The sequence below is a fragment of the Malaya genurostris genome, chromosome 2, assembly GCF_030247185.1.
Source record: "Malaya genurostris strain Urasoe2022 chromosome 2, Malgen_1.1, whole genome shotgun sequence".
NCBI classification, from domain to species: Eukaryota; Metazoa; Arthropoda; class Insecta; order Diptera; family Culicidae; genus Malaya; species Malaya genurostris.
In genome coordinates, this window is record NC_080571.1 from 136,861,659 (window position 1) to 136,883,892 (window position 22,234).

The window sequence follows — 22,234 nt, forward strand, 5'->3', positions numbered from 1 at the left end:
ACGGTGTTTTTACCCATTAAAAAAAAATGTTTTATCAACACACGAAACTCGGTTTTTTTCATTTTTTAAACAAACTACAAAACGACTCCAACCTCGATAACTCAGCTGTTTCTGGTCGGATCGACTTAAAAGCAAAGGTTAGTACTCTAGAAAGACGTAGTCACTGGTTTACTACGAGCGCCATCTCTGCTTTAGTCTGGGGACTTATTGATCCATGTGTTATATAACCATCAATTTGATATGATCAATATTACAAAAATAGTCGCCACACTTCATTCCTTGAGTGTAGCTTAGATGAAAAAATCTAAATTATCTTGTATTGTTACAGCTCACAAATATCAATATCAATCCGAGTTCAATCTCCTTTACGAATCTTACAATGGAATCCGACAAATTTATATGTGTTCGCGAGAAAGTAGGAGAAACAGCTCAAGTGGTAATCATTGATATGAATGATGCACAGAACCCGATTCGTCGTCCAATCAGCGCTGATTCAGCGATTATGAATCCCGCAAGCAAGGTCATCGCTCTGAAAGGTTAGTTAATTGTAAGACATAATCAGAACATCGTTTTTAACCTTACCGTTCATTAGCAGCTCAAAAAACCCTGCAAATTTTCAATATCGAAATGAAATCTAAAATGAAAGCGCATACAATGACGGAGGAGGTAGTTTTCTGGAAATGGATTACATTGAACACACTTTCATTGGTAACTGAGACATCGGTGTATCATTGGTCGATGGAGGGTGACTCTACCCCTGTTAAAATGTTCGAACGACATTCGTCTCTGAATGGATGTCAGATCATCAACTATAGAACAGATCCTAAACAAACTTGGCTTCTTTTAGTTGGTGAGTGACGTAGGGTTATTGGTTATTGTTCATCAGTATTCATGAAAACTTTTTCCTATTTAGGTATTTCCGCTCAGCAGAACCGGGTAATTGGAGCAATGCAGTTATATTCAGTTGAACGAAAGGTTTCGCAAGCAATCGAGGGACATGCCGCTTCGTTTGCTACATTCAAAATGGAGGAAAATAAAGAACCGTCGACTTTATTCTGTTTCGCGGTACGTTCAGCAATGGCAGCAAAATTGCATATAATCGAGGTTGGTGCTCCCCCTCAAGGCAACGCTGCTTTCACAAAGAAAGCGGTGGATGTATTTTTCCCACCAGAGGCACAGAGTGACTTTCCTGTCGCAATGCAAGTTTCGCCAAAGTACGATGTGATTTATCTAATAACAAAATATGGTTACATTCACATGTATGACGTCGAAACAGCAACTTGCATATATATGAATCGCATCTCGGCAGACACAATTTTCGTGACGGCTCCGCACGAGTCGAGTGGCGGTATTATTGGAGTCAACCGTAAAGGTCAGGTTTTATCGGTCACAGTCGATGAAGAGCAAATCATCCCCTATATTAATAGTATTCTACAGAATCCAGAGTTAGCATTACGTATGGCCGTTCGAAACAATTTATCTGGGGCCGAAGATTTATTCGTACGCAAGTTTAATCATTTGTTTCAAAATAGTCAGTTTGCAGAGGCTGCGAAAGTTGCTGCAATTGCACCAAAGGGTATTTTGCGAACACCTCAAACAATTCAAAAATTTCAACAAGTTCCCACGCAACCTGGATCGAATTCTCCACCATTATTGCAATATTTTGGCATATTATTGGATCAAGGTAAATTAAATAAATACGAGTCTTTAGAATTATGTCGTCCTGTTCTGGCACAGGGTCGCAAACAATTATGTGAGAAATGGTTGAAAGAAGAGAAACTGGAATGTAGTGAAGAACTTGGTGATTTAGTGAAACCTTCGGATCCAACATTGGCTTTATCAATATACCTGCGTTCAAATGTTCCAAATAAAGTTATACAATGTTTCGCAGAGACGGGCCAGTTTCAGAAAATTGTTCTCTATGCTAAAAAAGTCAACTATAATCCAGATTACGTGTTTCTGCTGCGTTCAGTAATGCGTACTAATCCGGAACAAGGAGCAGGTTTTGCCAGCATGTTGGTAGCAGATGAAGAGCCCCTCGCTGATATTAATCAGATCGTGGATATTTTCATGGAGCAAAATATGGTACAGCAATGCACAGCTTTTCTATTAGATGCTTTGAAGAATAATCGTCCCAGTGAAGGATCGTTGCAAACAAGATTACTTGAAATGAATTTGATGTCTGCACCACAAGTAGCAGATGCTATTCTTGGTAATGCTATGTTCACTCATTATGATCGAGCTCACATTGCCCAACTTTGTGAAAAAGCCGGATTACTACAACGTGCATTAGAACATTATACGGACTTATATGACATAAAGCGGGCTGTAGTACATACACATCTACTAAACGGCGATTGGTTGGTTGGATTTTTTGGAACATTGTCGGTTGAAGATTCTTTGGAATGTTTGAAAGCAATGTTGGCAGCTAATATCCGCCAAAACCTTCAGATTTGTGTGCAGATTGCTACTAAGTATCATGAACAGCTGACGACAAAAGCATTAATCGATTTGTTTGAATGTTTCAAAAGCTATGAAGGATTGTTTTATTTCCTAGGATCAATCGTTAACTTTAGCCAAGACCCAGAGGTACATTTCAAGTATATTCAAGCAGCGTGCAAGACAAATCAAATAAAAGAGGTCGAGCGTATCTGCCGAGAATCGAATTGTTATAATGCAGAACGCGTAAAAAATTTTCTGAAAGAAGCTAAATTGACCGATCAACTCCCGTTAATTATTGTTTGTGACCGTTTTGACTTCGTACACGATTTGGTACTATATCTGTACCGCAACAGCCTTCAGAAATATATTGAAATATACGTCCAAAAGGTCAATCCGTCTCGGCTACCAGTAGTAGTTGGCGGTTTATTGGACGTCGACTGCTCTGAAGATATTATAAAAAATTTGATCTTGGTTGTCAAAGGTCAGTTCTCTACGGATGAGTTGGTCGAGGAAGTTGAAAAACGTAACCGATTGAAGTTATTGTTACCTTGGTTGGAATCCCGCGTTCACGAAGGCTGTATCGAACCTGCCACACACAATGCGTTAGCTAAAATCTATATAGATTCTAACAACAACCCTGAACGATTTTTGAAGGAGAATCAGTTCTACGACAGTCGAGTCGTTGGTCGCTACTGCGAAAAGCGTGACCCGCACTTAGCTTGTGTCGCTTATGAACGTGGTCATTGTGATCGGGAATTGATCGCAGTATGCAATGAAAACTCATTATTTAAATCAGAAGCAAGGTATTTAGTTCGTCGTCGTGATGCGGAGTTATGGGCTGATGTGTTGTCTGAGGCTAATCCTTATAAGCGTCAGCTCATTGATCAGGTTGTTCAAACAGCTTTATCTGAAACTCAAGATCCGGATGACATTTCAGTGACGGTGAAAGCATTTATGACTGCTGATTTACCCAATGAGCTAATCGAATTGCTTGAGAAAATTGTTCTTGATTCGTCAGTATTTTCAGATCATCGAAATCTTCAAAACTTACTCATTCTAACCGCAATCAAAGCTGATCGAAGTCGCGTGATGGATTACATTAATCGTTTGGATAACTATGACGCACCTGATATAGCTAATATTGCCATAAATAATGAATTGTACGAGGAAGCTTTCGCAATTTTCAAAAAATTCGATGTCAATACGTCAGCCATTCAGGTATTAATTGAACAAGTGCACAATTTAGAGCGAGCTAACGAATTTGCTGAGCGGTGCAACGAGCCGGCTGTGTGGTCTCAGTTGGCTCGTGCGCAATTACAGCAAGGATTAGTAAAAGAAGCTATAGACAGTTATATCAAAGCCGATGACCCTAGTGCATACATCGATGTTGTTGAAACAGCTAGTAAAAATGAATCCTGGGAAGATTTGGTACGTTATCTACAAATGGCACGAAAGAAGGCAAGAGAAAGTTATATTGAAAGTGAGCTAATTTATGCTTACGCTCGAACTGGTAGAGTAGCAGATTTAGAAGAGTTTGTTTCCGGACCGAACCATGCTGATATTCAAAAGATTGGTGACAGATGTTTCAATGATAAGATGTATGAAGCTGCTAAATTACTGTACAATAATGTCAGCAATTTCGCTCGTTTAGCGATAACACTGGTACATTTAAAAGAATTTCAAGGCGCTGTTGATGGTGCGAGAAAGGCAAATTCAACGCGTACTTGGAAAGAGGTATGTTTTGCATGTGTAGACGCAGAAGAATTCCGACTTGCACAAATGTGTGGTCTCCATATAGTTGTGCATGCAGACGAGTTGGAGGATTTAATAACTTACTACCAAGATCGAGGACATTTTGAGGAATTGATAGGATTATTAGAAGCGGCCCTTGGTTTGGAGCGGGCTCATATGGGAATGTTCACCGAACTGGCTATACTTTACTCAAAATATAAACCTGCTAAGATGCGTGAACACTTAGAGTTGTTCTGGTCACGAGTTAACATTCCGAAAGTGTTACGAGCTGCTGAACAGGCTCATCTCTGGTCTGAATTAGTGTTCCTGTTTGATAAATACGAAGAGTACGACAACGCCGTGCTAGCTATGATGGCACATCCAACTGAAGCATGGCGTGAAGGTCATTTTAAAGATATTATTACAAAAGTCGCTAATATTGAACTTTACTATAAAGCAATTCAGTTTTATCTTGATTACAAACCGCTACTACTGAACGATATGTTACTTGTACTGGCACCTCGTATGGATCACACCCGTGCTGTTAACTTTTTTACTAAAAAAGGGCATTTACAGTTGGTTAAAACTTATTTGCGATCAGTACAAAGCCTAAACAACAAAGCTATAAATGAGGCTCTTAATGGCCTGTTGATTGACGAGGAGGATTATCAAGGACTCAGAACGTCTATTGATGCTTTCGATAATTTTGACAATATTGCTCTAGCTCAAAAGTTAGAAAAACATGAATTGACAGAATTTCGTCGAATCGCTGCGTACTTGTACAAAGGTTTGAAGCTAAGCAAATGTATTTACGAATTTCGTTCAGTAAATTCATTTATTTTTCTAGGAAATAACCGATGGAAACAAAGTGTGGAACTTTGCAAAAAGGATCGCCTGTTCAAAGATGCTATGGAATATGCAGCAGAGTCACACCAAGGCAAAATAGCTGAAGAATTACTTGGGTGGTTTCTTGAAAGAGGCGCGTATGATTGCTTTGCGGCTTGTCTCTTCCAGGTTAATGCTCTTATTACTTAAAAGGGGGATAAGGTTGATTCGTACAAAAAACAGCATGTTCTTGCGAAATTATTTTTGACGACACAGTCAAAATCTTTTATTAGTATTATTTTTATTGATCAATAGCGGAGACCCTAATGCATATTGTCTGGGAGGAAATTTTTGACAACGATGATGTCAACGCTGCTGTACAAACGTTCTCTAACGTCATGAGCTGCGCGATCGAAGTTTTTGTAACAAAACGAACCTCCTCTGAGACGAGAGTATTATCTGTACTGGTTAAGAAGTTTCGATTCTCGTAAAATTCGATCAGTTCCATCTAATATCCTCCCAATAGAAACACTTGCTACTCCTTCCATCCACATGAGAATACCCTTATGACTACTTTCGAAGTGCAATAAGTATATGTGTCCAGTTTGGTTGAAATCTGTTTGATTGATCCGGAGTTATGCTGGATCATATGATCGTATATTTTTGGAGCGGCTTCCGGTGATGTCACAGTATTCTTAAAAAAATTTCTTTTTTAATTTTATTTTAAAGTTAAGATTTTTATCAATTTGATACAAATATCCGATTCAGGTTAATTGAAAAAAATACCTTAGTCACCTCTAAATTATCATTCAGTATATATATATATATATATGATTTTCGTTGTATCAAAATAGTGTTACGATTTGCTGCATCCTGACATAATTCTCGAGCTAGCATGGCGCCACAATATTATGGATTTTGCAATGCCATATTTAATACAGGTAGATCGATAGAATGTAAAGAATATATGGAAGTTGCTAATGATTCTTAAATTTATATCAAACTTGCAGGTGACAAGAGAGTACACTTCAAAAATCGACAGATTAGAACTAGCCGATGCGGAACGGGCAAAAGAAGGGGAAAACTCAGAACATAAATCAATTATCCTACCCGAACCCCAGCTCATGCTAACAGCAGGACCAGGCATGGGGATGCCTCAGTATGCCCCGCAATACACAGGTTACGTAGCGACACAACCAAATATTCCACCATATCCCGGATATGGTGGTATGTAGAAAACAGGCGAACCTACACTGTACCTCTGTAGTAATCTTTGTTTGAATGTCCAAAAAGATATATACTAAATCATCCATGTAACGTCTTTTCAATTAAGATTCTTCAATCATTATACCGAGTTCAGTTAGAGCGAATATTGTTGGTAAGTATCATTATATATTTTTAACTTTTCGAAAACATACTTATTGATTTTACTAACATACTGTTATTTTTGTCTTTCTCTATAGTGTTATATACCATTCGACTCAGTTCGATGAGATCGGAAAATGTCTGTGTGTGCACTTGTCGAAGATATTTTTACAGATCAATTTTCTCAAAAAAGGCTGAATCGATGTTAACAAACTTAAGCTCGGTTGAAAGTTACTATCGGGCCATTGATCTAGTTCGAAGATCAAATGGCTGTGACTTCTGGTTCCGGAGATATTATGGTTATAAGTGACGTAATCGACAAAACGTGTTGTTTTTTTTTTATCGCGCAAGTTTCTCGGAGATGGCTGAACTGATTTCAAAAAGTCTAGGCCCGTCTGTAAGCTATTGTTAGGCTATTGATCAAGTTCGAAGATCAAATGGCTGTGACTTTTGGTTCCGGAAATATGATGGTATAAATTATGTAATCGGCAAAATGTGTTACTTTTTACCGCGTAAGTTTTTTAGAGATGGCTGAACCGGTTTTAACTAGTTTAGACCCGCTTGAAAGCTATTGTTAGGCCATTGATCAAGTTCGAAGATCAAATGGCTGTGACTTTTGGTTCCGAAGATATGATGGTATAAATTACGTAACCGACAAAACGTGTTGTTTTATTTACCGCGCAAGTTTCTCGGAGATGGCTTAACCGATTTTCACAAGCTTAGACCCGTTTTAAAACTATTGTTAGGCCGTTGATCAAATTCGAAGGCTATATCTTTTGATTCCGGAGATATGATGGTATAAATGAAGTAACCGATATATATATATATATATATATATATATATATATATATATATATATATATATATATATATATATATATATATATATATATATATATATATATATATATATATATATATATATATATATATATATATATATATATATATATATATATATATATATATATATATATATATAACGTCAGTATTACTGGAAAGTGGTCGGGAGAGACGTTGAAGACAACCGGAGAGCTGTCTATGAACTCCCGATCTGGAAAGTCGCGTTGGTTGATCCTGTTGAGCATAGCCAGATCTCGCTTCAATGATGCACACGTACCATCTCGAAGATTGGTTTGTTTGGGGCAGTACGCTGCAATGATGATGATGGGTCCCATCGTCGTTGTAATCTCAATTCCGATGACTTCAATAAGTTGCAATTTAAAGGCTGACAGAAGCCTGTGCTGAATGCATCGTTTAACGGCAATGGCAACTCCCCCTCCTCTGGTAGTAGTCCTGTCGAGCCTGTGAATCCTGTAAATGGAAATAAAAATTTTAGGTTTAAGATGAGTTTCAGTTAAAATAGCAATATCGGCATGCTTCTCTTGAAGAAAGTCGGATAATTCAGCAGTTTTCCTCCTGAGTGAGCAAGCATTCCAATTTACTACAACCAACTCATTATATTGCATATTCGATGATGAATTTGCCTAAGGCGTTGATTTGATCTAACCGCGTTCTGCAGTTTCGTAGTTTTGTTGTCATTGTTTCAAAAATGACGATCAGTTGTTCAGCAGAGAATAAGTCACCACAGTCCTTCTTGCTTGTGGTTGATTATAGCCCCACCCAGGTGGGACTTTGGAGGAAGATATTTTTTGTGATCCAGCGGGTGAATCTTGTGGATTGCTGTGAGGAAGTTGCGGCAAATTTGGAATATCTCTCTTCGGTAGGAGCCGTGGGAAATTAATTTCATCCTTTTGTGGAAGATTCTTGTGCGTTGATTGTTTGCGAGACGCCTGTTGTCGAATTTTTGTGAACTAAACACGTTTGGGACACGATTTGCTAGTATATGGATGGTCGCCATCACAGTTCACACATTTTACAGCGATGTCATCTAGTAAGCAATCTTTGGTATTGTGTGATTCGGCACATTGACTTTTCATGTGGCAATTCCTCGCTCCATGGCCGTAGTTCAAACAGTTCGTGCACTGTGTGACATCCCGATGTACCGGTTTATACATTTGCTATTCGATGATTATATGAAATAGCGATTTTATCGTTCTTAGTTGACTCATGGTGATGGAGTCCTTCTCCAGATGAACCAGGCACAGTTGATCTACTTTTTGTCCGTGTTATGTCCTTTTATTTTAAACAGCACCATAGGCTTTAGTCCAGCCTCCGACAGTGCCTGCTTTAGTTCGGCTTTCATCATGTCGGGTAGTCCTCGAAGTACAATCTTCATAGGTTTGTTGGCAGCAATATCGTGTGTGAAGTATTCCGCTTTTGTCTGCTTCAGGTACAATTTCACTGCTTTGTAGTGGTTCAAAGCCGGAATAGTTATTTTGTAGCCTTCAATACATAAACGGATTGTTGCCTGTAGTTCTTTGCTGATCAGCGTGTTGAAATCCGAGCGTAGAGTTGGTGGGAAGCTCTTCAGGTAGAAAGGCGGCATTTTTTCCTTCTTCTGCAGTTTCTCTTCGACATCAACTGGCAGATCAGCGTATTGGTTGTTACTCAGCAAACGGTCGTTTACCTGTACGTCCTCCTCAGCTGCGATTAAAAGATAAAACAAAATCGAAATTAGTCGTAGTAGGTTATTCGTCTATCCACATCGAGTGTTAGATGACGAATTACATACGCACTCATGATGCGTGCACACTTTATACAACATCGGTGTATATAAGTGAAAGAGAAGAGCTCTCGTTGAAGTTGTCAGTGCAAGGGAAGAAATTTTGCTTGCTCTTCGTCACACAAAGGAGATGGACATATCTGCTCTTGAATTGACCTATTCTCTTGCTGTTATGATTTCTGCTTATTTGTAATTGATATGTTAAAGTATGCAGACCCAACCACCCATCTCCCCGCTGATTTTATTGTAAAAACCATTCCGCACATTAACGGAACAAAATTCTACGAAATTATTCGCCATCCACCATCTCTCAATCAGAATCCAATTCAATACTAACATATATGTATGCTCCAGTTAATGTCCGAACAGATTTCCTATATTCGTGCACCTACCCGTATATACCGACTGCAATAATCCAGTTCAAAATGATATCAACTCTACTGGTGTTTCTGCTCTCTACTTTGACGTTTGAGTGTTCTATATATCGGTGTAATTTAATTGTCATTGAGGAATGGAAGTTGGATAAAAATCATGCGGAAACCTTTTCTGAAAACTATCTCCTAAATATTTACTTATTGTAGTAAAATCGTATCGTATCTTTGTTTTTACTATTTATGGAAGTATGTATAAGATACTTTATGTTACATCATTCACCTTGATGGTATGTGACGAACAAATCATTACCTTAATATTTGTGGTGACTCAGTTCAACTCCCTAACCTAGCTGGATTTATTTCTTACTTTTATTTTAGTGTTACTGTTCGGTTCATTTACCTATATATACGGCCTTCAATTGTGAGGAAAAATCTTATGAAGTTTTCTTTTGTTTGCCTAGCTGTGAACTATTTCTATCAACTGTCTGATTTTCTAAGACAAATTATATCGTTTTTGTCATATTACTTTCCTTCCTTCCCTGATTTTGGAATTTGAGTGAGTATTTTTAGAAATTTTGAACTGGATGAATTATCTAATTTTTCATTATATATATATATATATATATATATATATATATATATATATATATATATATATATATATATATATATATATATATATATATATATATATATATATATATATATATATATATATATATATATATATATATATATATATATATATATATATATATATATATATATATATATATATATATATATATATATATATATATATATATATATATATATATATATATATATATATATATATATATATATATATATATATATATATATATATATATATATATATATATATATATAACAGGTCGGCTGAAAAGTTCGTATCGTTTCTATGAGAGGGCGCCACTAGAATTAAATCCATACCATTTTCAGTTAGTACCAACCTTCAAAAGATACGTGTATAAATTTGACAGCTGTCTGATTATTAGTTTGTGAGATATTGCATTTTGAGTGAAGCTACTTTTGTTATTGTGAAAAAAATGGAAAAAAAGGAATTTCGTGTGTTGATGAAACACTACCTTTTGATGAAAAAAAGTGCCGCCGATACCAAAAAATGGCTTGATGAGTGTTATCCAGACTCTGCACCGGGCGAAGCAACAATTCGTAAGTGGTTTGCAAAATTTCGTACTGGTCATATGAGCACCGAAGACGATGAACGCAGTGGACGTCCAAAAGAGGCTGTTACCAATGAAAACGTGAAAAAAATCCACAAAATGATTTTCAATGACCGTAAAGTGAAGTTGATCGAGATAGCTGACACCCAAATGATATCAAAGGAACGTGTTGGACATATTATTCACGAATATTTGGATATGAGAAAGCTTTGTGCAAAATGGGTGCCGCGTGAGCTCACAATCGATCAAAAACAACAACGAATTGATGATTCTGAGCAGTGTTTGGAGCTGTTATATCGAAATAAAACCGATTTTTTTCGTCGATATATAACAATGGACGAAACATGGCTCCATCACTTCACTCCGAAATTCCCACTTCACACACGAAATTCCTTTTTTTCCATTTTTTACAATAACAAAAGTAGCTACACTCAAAATGCAATATCTCACAAACTAATAATCAGACAGCTGTCAAATTTATACACGTATCTTTTGAAGGTTGGTACTAACTGAAATTGGTATGGATTTAATTCTAGTGGCGCCCTCTCATAGAAACGATACGAACTTTTCAGCCGAACTGTTATATATATATATATATATATATATATATATATATATATATATATATATATATATATATATATATATATATATATATATATATATATATATATATATATATATATATATATATATATATATATATATATATATATATATATATATATATATATATATATATATATATAAATATATTCAATCAACTTTGTTACTGTGCTTTCCTCTGGCAACAAACAGCTTTAAAACTGTCTATTTCTTCTGTATATCCGTAGCATGGAATATGCTTAATCTATTACCTTGTAAATCTTCCAGATCGTAACATGACAATACAATTTTTCCTATTACTTTTGCAGGCGTAAACGGGTCTGCTAGCTTAGCTGAGAATTTTTTTACTTTGCTAGATTGATGAAAGATACGTTTCATGACTATTTCTCCTATTTCGTACGAAGGTGCATTTTTATTTGATCGCAGATTATACTGTTTGGCGTATCGATTATATGCACTTTTGAGGTTTTCTTTGACCGAGTCATAAATTAACTTCAAGTTTTTGTTCAATTCTCCGGGCTCATAATCGGTGTTAGCATTTGTATCTCTTAATCGTTTGTATTCAGCTTCCGAGCTAATGTAATTGCGACCATAGTTTATGAAGTACGGCGTGAACGTTGTTGATTCATGGACAGCTGTACGTATTGCATTTGTTACCTTTTTGAAGCGTCGGTTAATCTCGATGAGACACATTTTTAAATATGATCTCTTATCACTCTGAATCCACTATATTTAGATGGATTATTGGCAATATTTTGTTTCAAGGTCTCATAAGGGGTTGTCCATAAAAGACGTCACGCCGCAGGGGGGAGGGGCGTGTTTCATAATACGTGACCTTTTGTGACAGAGGGAAGGGGGGGAGGATTTTGGAATGTGACGTTCAATATTTTCAATGAGCGCATTTTTGAAATACCTAATTATATTACTGCTTTGCCCTATTTCCTGAAAAAATCTCCACAATAAACGTTTACATTCTATAAGAAAACGTGGATTTGTTGATGTAAAAGCTTCTTCTTGTAAATTCGGAAATGAATGATGCAGGAAATCATTTCTGTTGTGATCAGCAAAAGTGCACGGAGGAGCGAGTAAATTAGCGAAATTAATAAATTTTGCCTAATATGACTAAAAAAGAAAAAGATGCCTTCAAACTGACAATTTTTTCAGTAATTTGATTTTCTAGCATTGATAATAGTATTTTTCTTATCTGATTCTGATGCAGTTTATTCAATTGTACTCCATTTGAAAAAGGGCGTTAGATCAACGATTTCAGACGTATTTTCCTCCACCAACATCAAAGCTTATCGAATCATCCAATGATTGAACTTATATAAATCAAAAATCATTTTAGCTCAAAATCACTACCCATCGTGTGACGGAAGATCAGTGCCGATATTGATCGATGTGAATTAAAATTCACTGATCAACTGATCTTGAAAAGATTCTCCGTCAGTGATCTCGTTTTGATGAGGTTTTGGTCTTTATTTTCTCAGCCCGGTATGCTACACTAAGGAAATATTATTATTTACCTAAAACAATCTGTGTACCCTTAGGAGGAATAAAACAGGTGATTCAAATGTTTCATCAATTCCAACCAATTTTTTTTGTTAATTTATATAATTGATATTAATAAAATAATTTCGATGATTTTATAGTTTAAGGGATATTTTTTAATCTAATGACAGCATGTAATAAATCGATTTTTCCCTCGTATTTGTATGGTTTGTCATACATATTGAGATGAATTTTATTTATTTTGAATTCGTGACATGTGACATAGGGGTGGTGGGGGGTCTTTGCTTCTGTGACAATTTGTGACAAAGGGGGGATGGGGAGTAAAAAATCGTCAAAAAAAGTGTGACGTCTTTTATGGACAGCCCCTAATCAACGTCTGAGACTTGCAACTGGTTTACTGATCTGGAAAGCGCATCTGATGTTATGTTCAATGCTCCTTTCCTGTACACCAAATCAAAATCATATTGTTGCAATTTGAGTGTCCATCGAATAAGCTTCGCAGACCCACCTTCTGAACTAATTTTTCGGAGCCATATTAGACTTTGCGCATCTGTTATGACTGAATATTTGGACCCTTCTACATAATGACGAAATTTTTCGATTGCCAGTATGACCCCCAAAACTTTCCTTTTCAGTCGAGGCGTATTTCTTTTGGGTTGCCGATAGTTTTTTTTTTTTTTTGAAAAAGAAAAGCTATTGGTCGTTTTTTTCCTCCTGAACTTGCATCAATACAGCTCCTACCGCCACATCTGATGCATCGGACTCTATCACAAACGGCTGATTAAAATCTGGGTTAGCTAAGACTTTAGGAGAAACTAAGATTGATTTTATTTTCAGAAACGCTTCATCTGCATCTTTTGTCCACAGTCTTTTCCCTTTGCTCTTTTTCAATAAATCAGTTATAGGCGCCGTTAGGTCACTAAACCGGTTAATGAATTGTTTGTAGAAACTGACCATTCCAATGAATCGTCGTACATCCTTAGATGTTTGGGGTACTTGATAGTCTAAAATTGGTTTAACTGTAGAGCTGTCAATGGCTAATCCTTGCTCAGATAATATAACCAAGGTAGTTGATACGTTTCTGACAGAATTTTGATTTATCCAACCTAATCGTTAGATTTGCGTTTCTCAAACGTTGTGCTACGATTTTTAGTAGCCGAAAGTGTTCAGCCAACGTATTTGCTGTTATAATTATGTCATCTAGATATACGTATACGTACGGTTTTAGGTCACAGCCAAGAACACGGTTCATTAATTTAGTTTGGATAATAGGTGCCCCCTTCAATCCGAACGTAACTTTGAACCGAAAAATTGCTTCCCTGCTCTAAATGATGTAAAGTCACGACTAGCTTCTTCCAACGGAAGTTGCCAGTATGCACTCGAGAGATCAATAACCGTAAAATATTTTGACTGCTCAATTCTTCCTAAAATGCCTACCATGTCCAGGAAAGGGTATGCTTCGTTTTTCGTTATCTCATTTACTCGACGACAGTAAAGACAAATACGCCACTCTCTGGATGATTTCTTAAGCGGTAACAACGGATTGCACCATTCCGATTGTGATTCTTCATTTATATCAAGTTCCTGCATTCTCCTAATTTCTTTGTCTACTTCTTTTTGAATATGCGGAAAGCAACGATACTGCGGAGGTTTTTTTTTGGTTTCCCTCCCTTAATTAAATCAATTTCATGCGCCAGTATATGCGTCCGACCCAATTTCCCCCCATTCGTCTCCCTGAATATTTCCAAAATTTCCTTCATTTCAATCTTTTCTTTTTCCGATAACATATGTTCCGTTTTAATTTCACCTACTTCTCTATTTTCAGGTTCTTTCGCGAATGGTAGTTCTAAACTTGTATCTTCTCCTGTTTGTTCTACATCAACGATGTGCTGAAAATGTTCAACCATTCCGATTGAAGTTTCCTCGTCCTTTTGAAAATAGTCTTCAATTATGTTTATTACTCCTTTCATGTTTTCCCATATTAAGGTAGCGCTTCGCCGTGGTCAAGTCGAAGCGAGACAACTCACTGCTTCCTCTTGCTTTGTCGCCGAAATTTCACTCTAAATTGCAAATTTCTCCAATACTAACCCGATTCACGAAAAATCAAAAACATACGATTGTAGGTAAATGATTTTACTATGCATTTAGCGAAAAATATTAGTTAGAAGGCTTTTCTTTCGCGAGATTTCGTGCGAGTTTTGTTAAACCTTTTGTTTTCTTTTTTCCATTTCTCGCTATAAACAACTCGCATTTGTAGGGATGTGCTACGTTTTCAACAAAGCGTCAAAGCTAGTAGCGATGAAAATCATTACTGATTTATGGTTCTACTGAAACATGAATAGAAATTATTTTACAAAGTAGTAACACTTACTTACATTTTCTACTCATCTTTATTCAACGTTTACACAGAGAGAACGGACAACGAAAACAAAAGAAATGTTGTTAGCGTTTACCGCATGTGGCATTTTTCACACCCCAATGCATGCGTTGACATTGTGTGCGTGCGAAAGAATAAGGAAAAACTCATTTATTTTTAAAACTCGCACGAAATCTTTCGATAAAAACGTTTATCAGGCACAGTTTATATACGAATCGGTAGAAAAATTAATTATCTAGAATCGTATGTTCTTGGAATTTCCGTTTTCTTTACCGTTTTCTCACAATTTTGGGTAAAGTACGTGAAACCCCGGGATAGGCAGCGAACTCCCGTGACCACGGCGAAGCGCTACCTTAAGGTAGCGCTTCGTCGTGGTCAGGTCGAAGCAAGACAACTCACTGCTTCCTCTTGCTTTGTCGCCGAAATTTCACCCTAAATTGCAAATTTCTAAAATACTGCACGCTTCCTGCCGAGCGGTGGCGGAAGAGGAATAACGAAGAAGGATGTTTCTTTCAGTTCTATACGGAGTAACACTCTCCAATTCGGTTTCTCTTTTATGTCATTGTATTGATTCATCCGCGTATTTGAGATTAATATCACGAAATTCACCTTTTCTGAGTTTCAACTATTCGCAACACTTCATGGTGAACTCGTCGGATATATGTCTCCACATTTACTTGTTTACATTAATAAAAGAAGTTATTCTTCAACACGTACTTTTGTTGTCATATATTATCAACACTACCCTAACACGAACAATGGTTGTGTCTAACTATTTTTCTTTTGCATGTGAATATCAAACCTGCACACGAAACTATTAAATCTTCACTCATTACAGCAATCTTTCACTCAATTCTTTAGGAGCCTTCCGAAATCTATTATATCCCATTATAAACAATATTTCTTACTTGATTTTGATGTCACTTGATACTCAAGTCTCACAATGCACACATGTTCCTATAGCTACTGTATTATACTCCGAACTGAACTGAACTAGCTACTAACTTGTCTACGGGCCGACGCCCGAGACTAACGGATATTTTCCGCGCACTCTGAGACTGAACTAACTGCTAATTTGTCTACGGGCCGACGCCCGAGACCAACGGCTATTTACCGCGCACTCGTTAGAATTGAACTACTTCCTAACTCTTTCCAACTAGGGGTTTTTTAAGCTCCTAACATTTACTTTCGGGTGAAGCCCGAAGATTTTAGTACAAGCTGAGCTTGTGATTCTAGGTAGAAAAGTTCATCCGACTTTCTGCCGAAGTTCTACCGAAAGCCGAGACTACTGTCACTATGCCAGAGGCAGTGTCCGTAAAAAATATAACTTTGTTTTTACAACATTGCCGCGCTGACTAATGCCCGGAACTGTCTATGGTTTTATAACAATAGCTTTTTGTTTTACAACATTGCTACGCTTATTAATGCCCGGAACTGTCTATGATTTTATAACAAAATTTCTTAAACATCGTGGCGCTGACTAATGCTCAAAAATGTGCATGCTTCAATAACAAATTTTATACTTGAAGGTTGCAGCTACGCTGATATGAGAGTTTCCTTCACAATTTCTTACTTTTTCTACAATACTAGCAAATTCGAAGGAAAATTTGCTAAGGGCGCTGCATGCCCCCTTACTTACTGAGCTTGATGTTACCTGAAGGGTAGACATCAAGTCGAATGCGTTGGCTTATAGCATTGAGGTTTGTAGCTGGATCACAAATTTCCGTAATTATAATTACTATTGCCGGACTTCTTTACATATGTTTTTTTTTCGTTTTGGCTATATGCAAATTAAATTTCCTAACCTTACGGTGGTCCTCGTATGTGTGTTCTCCTCTGACGCCATCCTGTTCCATGGTATGCTTCTATTGTTGCTTTATCTGCGGGAGTGATCGAACGGTTGCAAGTCTCGGACTCTGGGTTCCGTGTCGTTCTCGTTCCTAATAGCTCGTTCTTCTGTGTTGGTGATACGTATTAGGGCTTCTCGTTGTTTATGTACTCGCTTCATTGGGCATAGTTGAAAATTGATCGTTGACTCCTTTGCATTTTGGACATCATTGGGATTACTGTCAGTAGTAATATTGGTATTCTGTATTGTTGCTTCTCATAATGGATTCTCGTTTGGTACTATGTGTTGAGGCTCCTAGCAGCTTTTATGCATTGCATTTGATTTCGTGGTTATCTTCTTCGTAGTGTATTTTTAAACAACCAATTGTTTAAATACGTGAATTAATAAACTTTGATTTTCCAATAATTGTTTATGGTATTCAGCTGAGCTTTGACGATGCTCACTGAATAAATTATAGGGTAGCGTCAAAACTAGTAGCGATGAAAATCATTACTGATTTCTGGTTCTACTGAAACATGAATAGAAATTATTTTACAAAGTAGTAACATTTACATTTTCTACTCATCTATATTCAACGTTTACGCAGAGAGAACGGACAACGAAAACAAAAGAAATGTTGTTAGCGTCTACCGCATGTAGCATTTTGCACACCCCAATGCATGCGTTGACATTGTGTGCGTGCGAAAGAATAAGGAAAAACTCATTTATTTTTATAACTCGCACGAAATCTTTCGATAAAAATGTTTATCAGGCACAATTTATATACGAATCGATAGAAAAATTAATTATATAGAATCGTATGTTCTTGGAATTTCCGTTTTCTTCCCCGTTTTCTCACAATTTTGGGTAAAGTGCGTGAAACCCCGGGATAGGCAGCGAACTCCCGTGACCACGGCGAAGCGCTACCTTAATTTTCGCGTATTTCCCTCCCCTAGGATGACCGGAGCAATTTGGAAAGCGGTCCAAAAATCCACCCCAAGAATTAATGTCTTCGTAATTTGTGGTACAATCAGTTTCGGGACTATTCGTTTGATCATTGAAAGTGTATGGTATAAATACTATCCTTTCACACGTGTACGCAGGGTGATCGGCTGTTTCAATTGTTAAGTCAGTTGGATGTATTCGGAAACGGTGCTTTTATATTAACTCTTTAGAGTTTATTACGCTCACGCTTGCGCCCGAGTCTAACAAGGCATTTATTGTTGTCCCTAGCACGCTGGCTGTAATATGCGGACATTTTCGTGATCGTGTATTAATGCACGAAGCCCCTAAAAGTCTCGATTTTAAAGGTAAATGTTGAATTTGTTTTTCTAATTTTTTGGAGGGTTTTTCTGGTCTTCAGAAAGATCACCTCCTATTGCTCCGTTTTCCGATTGCGTCGAAGGAAAATAATGTTTATTCGGACAGTTCGCTGTAATATAGTTCCTTTGCCCGCAGGAATGGCAAAAGATTTTTTTATGCTGATTACAATTTCGCCAGGAGTGATCGAATTGATTACAATTCCAGCCCAAAATGTTTTGTTGTTCCTCAAATTTCTTCGGGGTCGCACCCGATTGATGTGTTTCCTTTCCTCTCTCTTCCGCATACTCCTGCTAATCACATTTACTTCATCTTCTGTCTCCTCCTCGCAATTTATTTCTTGTTCATGTCCATCTAAGCAATTTATTTGATTCTATCTATATCGCGGAACGCCGACGTAATTGCGATACATTGACTTATCCAAGCCGTGGCATATGGTAGTGAGTTCTTCCACTCGCTCTATGCGGTAAATTGTAAGAAAAGGCTTATAGCATTCTTTCATATTTTCCATCAGAATGTCTAATTTCTGTTCTTCTGCGAAGGGTTTGGTCAATTGCTGAGTTAACTTGAATTACAATTGCCTTGAAGCGTTGAAGATTTCATGTGGGAGTTGTCTCCTATCTAAAATTTGACGTTCAATCACCCTATCTTTATTTGGTAGTTCAAAGCGAAGAGGCAATTGATGCTTGAATTTAGTCCATGTGTTCAACCCGATCAGAAGGGAATAGCAACCCAGTATCATAAGAACAGCATAATTTGTTATCATAGCATAAAGAACTATTATATTGGTATTCATATATTTTGATTGAATTGCTATTAATAGTAAACCAATTGCTCGAATTGGTATAAGAGCTCGTTTAGTTCTTCTTTTGTTATTATCCTATCAAAAAGTATGAGTACGATCAATTCGAAAAATTCCATTCGATTTAATGCGTTTTTACTCGGGATTATTAAACGGATAAAGAAATTAGATGAAATAAAAGGTTCACAGCATAGGATTCGGTTTGGGGTATACAATAAAGGCCTTTAATTGGCTAGTAATACATGTAAACATATTTGGGTTTCCAATTATTTTGTAGTGTTATTTTCATATGATGTAACCTGCAGGAACACAACGCATTTCATTTCAATCTAACTTTTAACAAGAATAGCATCTGAAGAATGATACATTATTTATTAAAAGTGCTTTTTAATCAACTTGTGTTTGCTTTTTGCATATCGAAATGAATCTCATGTATTCACCGTTAATTTCAACTTTCATACTAATACATTGCTTTGAAGAATCCGTAACTTTCATAATTCTAACTTCATCCGTGAAAGTATAGGAATACATATTAGGAAACAAACTAATAGTATCCAACTTTTGGCCAAGTATATAATTTATATTTGCTTGATCGCATAGAATAGCTTGAATACGAAAAAACCCTTCTTAATAAACCTAGTGGTGTGATAATGCCTTTCTCTTCTTTCAGGGGCTGTCCATAAAAGACGTCACGCCGCAAGGGGGAGGGGGGTGTTTCAAAAAACGTGACCTTTTGTGACAGGGGGGAGGTTTTTGGAACGTGACATCCAATATTTTCAATGAGCGCATTTTTGAAATACCTAATTATATTACTGCTTTGCCCTATTTCCTGAAAAAATCTCCACAATAAACGTTTACATTCTATAGGAAAACGAGTATTTGTTACAAGGATAAATTTTTTAAATATTACCATTTAATTCTGTTATAAGTATATCACGTCACTATACAAATTCACTATGTATCTCACGACACTATAAATCTTGTATAATAAACGTCACATCACATATGCACATTTCGAATACAATTTATATTCATCTTCAGTGTGATAGTTTTGTTTAGTTATTGAAAGAATGCTGCAATGTTGTTCCTTTTATATGAAACGGAAGTAGGTAGATTCCTACAACAGGTATAAACACCTCGAAAAAATTATCTAATTTGTTTAGGGTAGGGAGAGATTAAGTGTTTTCTATGTTTGTCTGTCCCCTGTGTGTAGGTAGTAACTTAAAGAGCCAGGAAGACCTATTTCCTTGGTCTCTGTTTAGTAAAGAAGTGGAATTATTATGTTTGAAAATTTCCAGACTTTCTGCCGAATCTAATTTCTATGGGTTGGAAATTTGTCTTAAAATTTTTATGTCATTTGTAGTGAAATCATGGTTTTCGAAAAAGGCATGCTCAGCTACTTTCGACTTGAAATGGTGTGATAAACCCCGTTCCAGATCCTTGGATGCTTTCCCTATTTCCGCTATGTGTTCCTTGAAACGGATATCCAATGATCTCTTTGTTTGTCCAATGTATAATTTATCACAATGAGAACATGAAATTTTGTATACCCCCGATTTTTTCAATTTGTCAGTAGGATCTTTAGTAGATCCTAGTAAAGTTTTCAACTGGTTGCTAGTACTACTGAACACTAAATCCAAGCCAAAGGGTTTTAATTTTGAAGAGATAATTTCCCTTATTTCATTCCCAGGTTTATGGACTTTAGGTTATCCTTTGATTTTTGGTAATGAAGGGTTAGGAACTTTGAGGCGGCTGAGATTGATATCGAAGTTAGGGTTACATTCTATGAGAGTTTTATCTATTTTTTGATAATTTCTGGAAGGGGGTCGGATCTTTGTTTCCTATATGGTCCGTCATTAATTTTTTGGATGATTATATTGTCATAATCATCCTTATCTATAATAACAACTTTGTTTCCTTTGTCAGCTTTAACATAAAAAACTGGCTTTTCCCGCAATTGTTTAACTAGCTCTCTTTCATTTTTAGTTTGTTCATTTCTTAATGGAGTATTTTTAATGACTTCAGCTACAATAGTCCTGGCGTCATTTATTTTCGAAAAAGGAAGGTTACAGCTATCTAGACCTGTTTCAACGTCTATAATAACCTGTTCGAGATTAACTTTGGAAGAAATGGCACCCCAAGTTGAGAAGATTTGTTTGTTCGTGTGTGAAATTTTGTGATGAACGATTAACTAGGAAGTTTTCTGAAAACTGTACCGAAGGTTTTGGAGGATGGACCATACGGTTTTGGGAAAGTAAATTTTTTGTTGAGTAGAGTTCGTTTGCGTTCTGATTCACAGTGCTCAGCGAACTTTACTTTGGCTAGAAAAATTTCGAAATCATGGGGGTACTGTTTTGCTAGTTTTAAATGGAGATTATAACATTCCAAGGTTTTTACACTTTGGATGCTATACAACTTTTTTAAATTTTCTTTTAAAATTTCCCTCTGAATTTTACCCATAATGTTTTTAGAGAAAGATTTCCTACCCCGTATTTAACAGCATGTCGGAATAATTCCAAAGCTCTTGCACTTTTTCAAAAATGCAATATCTTTCGATAATCCCGCAATTTTCTTTCTTAACTTTAAAATCCTATTTAACTCACTAGGCTTGGTAGCCATTTTCATTAACTTTTCGTTTGAGTGTTTGAACAGAATGATTTTACAAGGATAAATTTTTTAAATATTACCATTTAATTCTGTTATAAGTATATCACGTCACTATACAAATTCACTATGTATCTCACGACACTATAAATCTTGTATAATAAACGTCACATCACATATGCACATTTCGAATACAATTTATATTCATCTTCAGTGTGATAGTTTTGTTTAGTTATTGAAAGAATGCTGCAATGTTGTTCCTTTTATATGAAACGGAAGTAGGTAGATTCCTACAACAGGTATAAACACCTCGAAAAAATTATCTAATTTGTTTAGGGTAGGGAGAGATTAAGTGTTTTCTATGTTTGTCTGTCCCCTGTGTGTAGGTAGTAACTTAAAGAGCCAGGAAGACCTATTTCCTTGGTCTCTGTTTAGTAAAGAAGTGGAATTATGTTTGAGTATTTGTTGATGTAAAAGCTTCTTGTTGTAAATTCGGAAACGAATGATGCAGGAAATCATTTCTGTTGTGATCAGCAAAAGTGCACGGAGGAGCGAGTAAATTAGCGAAATTAATAAATTTTGCCTAATATGAGTAAAAAAGAAAAAGATGCCTTCA

The 22,234-nt window shown here is 36.4% G+C and overlaps 1 protein-coding gene across 2 annotated transcripts in view; it reads left to right on the forward strand.

Annotated features, from left to right (window-relative positions):
* LOC131428505 (clathrin heavy chain) overlaps positions 1-6,310 on the forward strand; it is a 69,430-nt gene extending 63,120 nt beyond the window's left edge. Inside the window, exons 2-7 of one of the 2 annotated variants that reach the window (XM_058592492.1) lie at positions 329-536; positions 593-850; positions 914-4,960; positions 5,021-5,187; positions 5,853-5,939; positions 6,009-6,310. In XM_058592492.1, the coding sequence (XP_058448475.1) occupies positions 329-536; positions 593-850; positions 914-4,960; positions 5,021-5,187; positions 5,853-5,939; positions 6,009-6,233 (4,992 nt within the window). In that variant the 3' untranslated portion in view covers positions 6,234-6,310. The remainder of the gene's footprint in view (positions 1-328; positions 537-592; positions 851-913; positions 4,961-5,020; positions 5,188-5,852; positions 5,940-6,008) is intronic. The other variant, XM_058592493.1, reaches the window with a different exon arrangement.
* Positions 6,311-22,234: the final 15,924 nt, after the last annotated feature.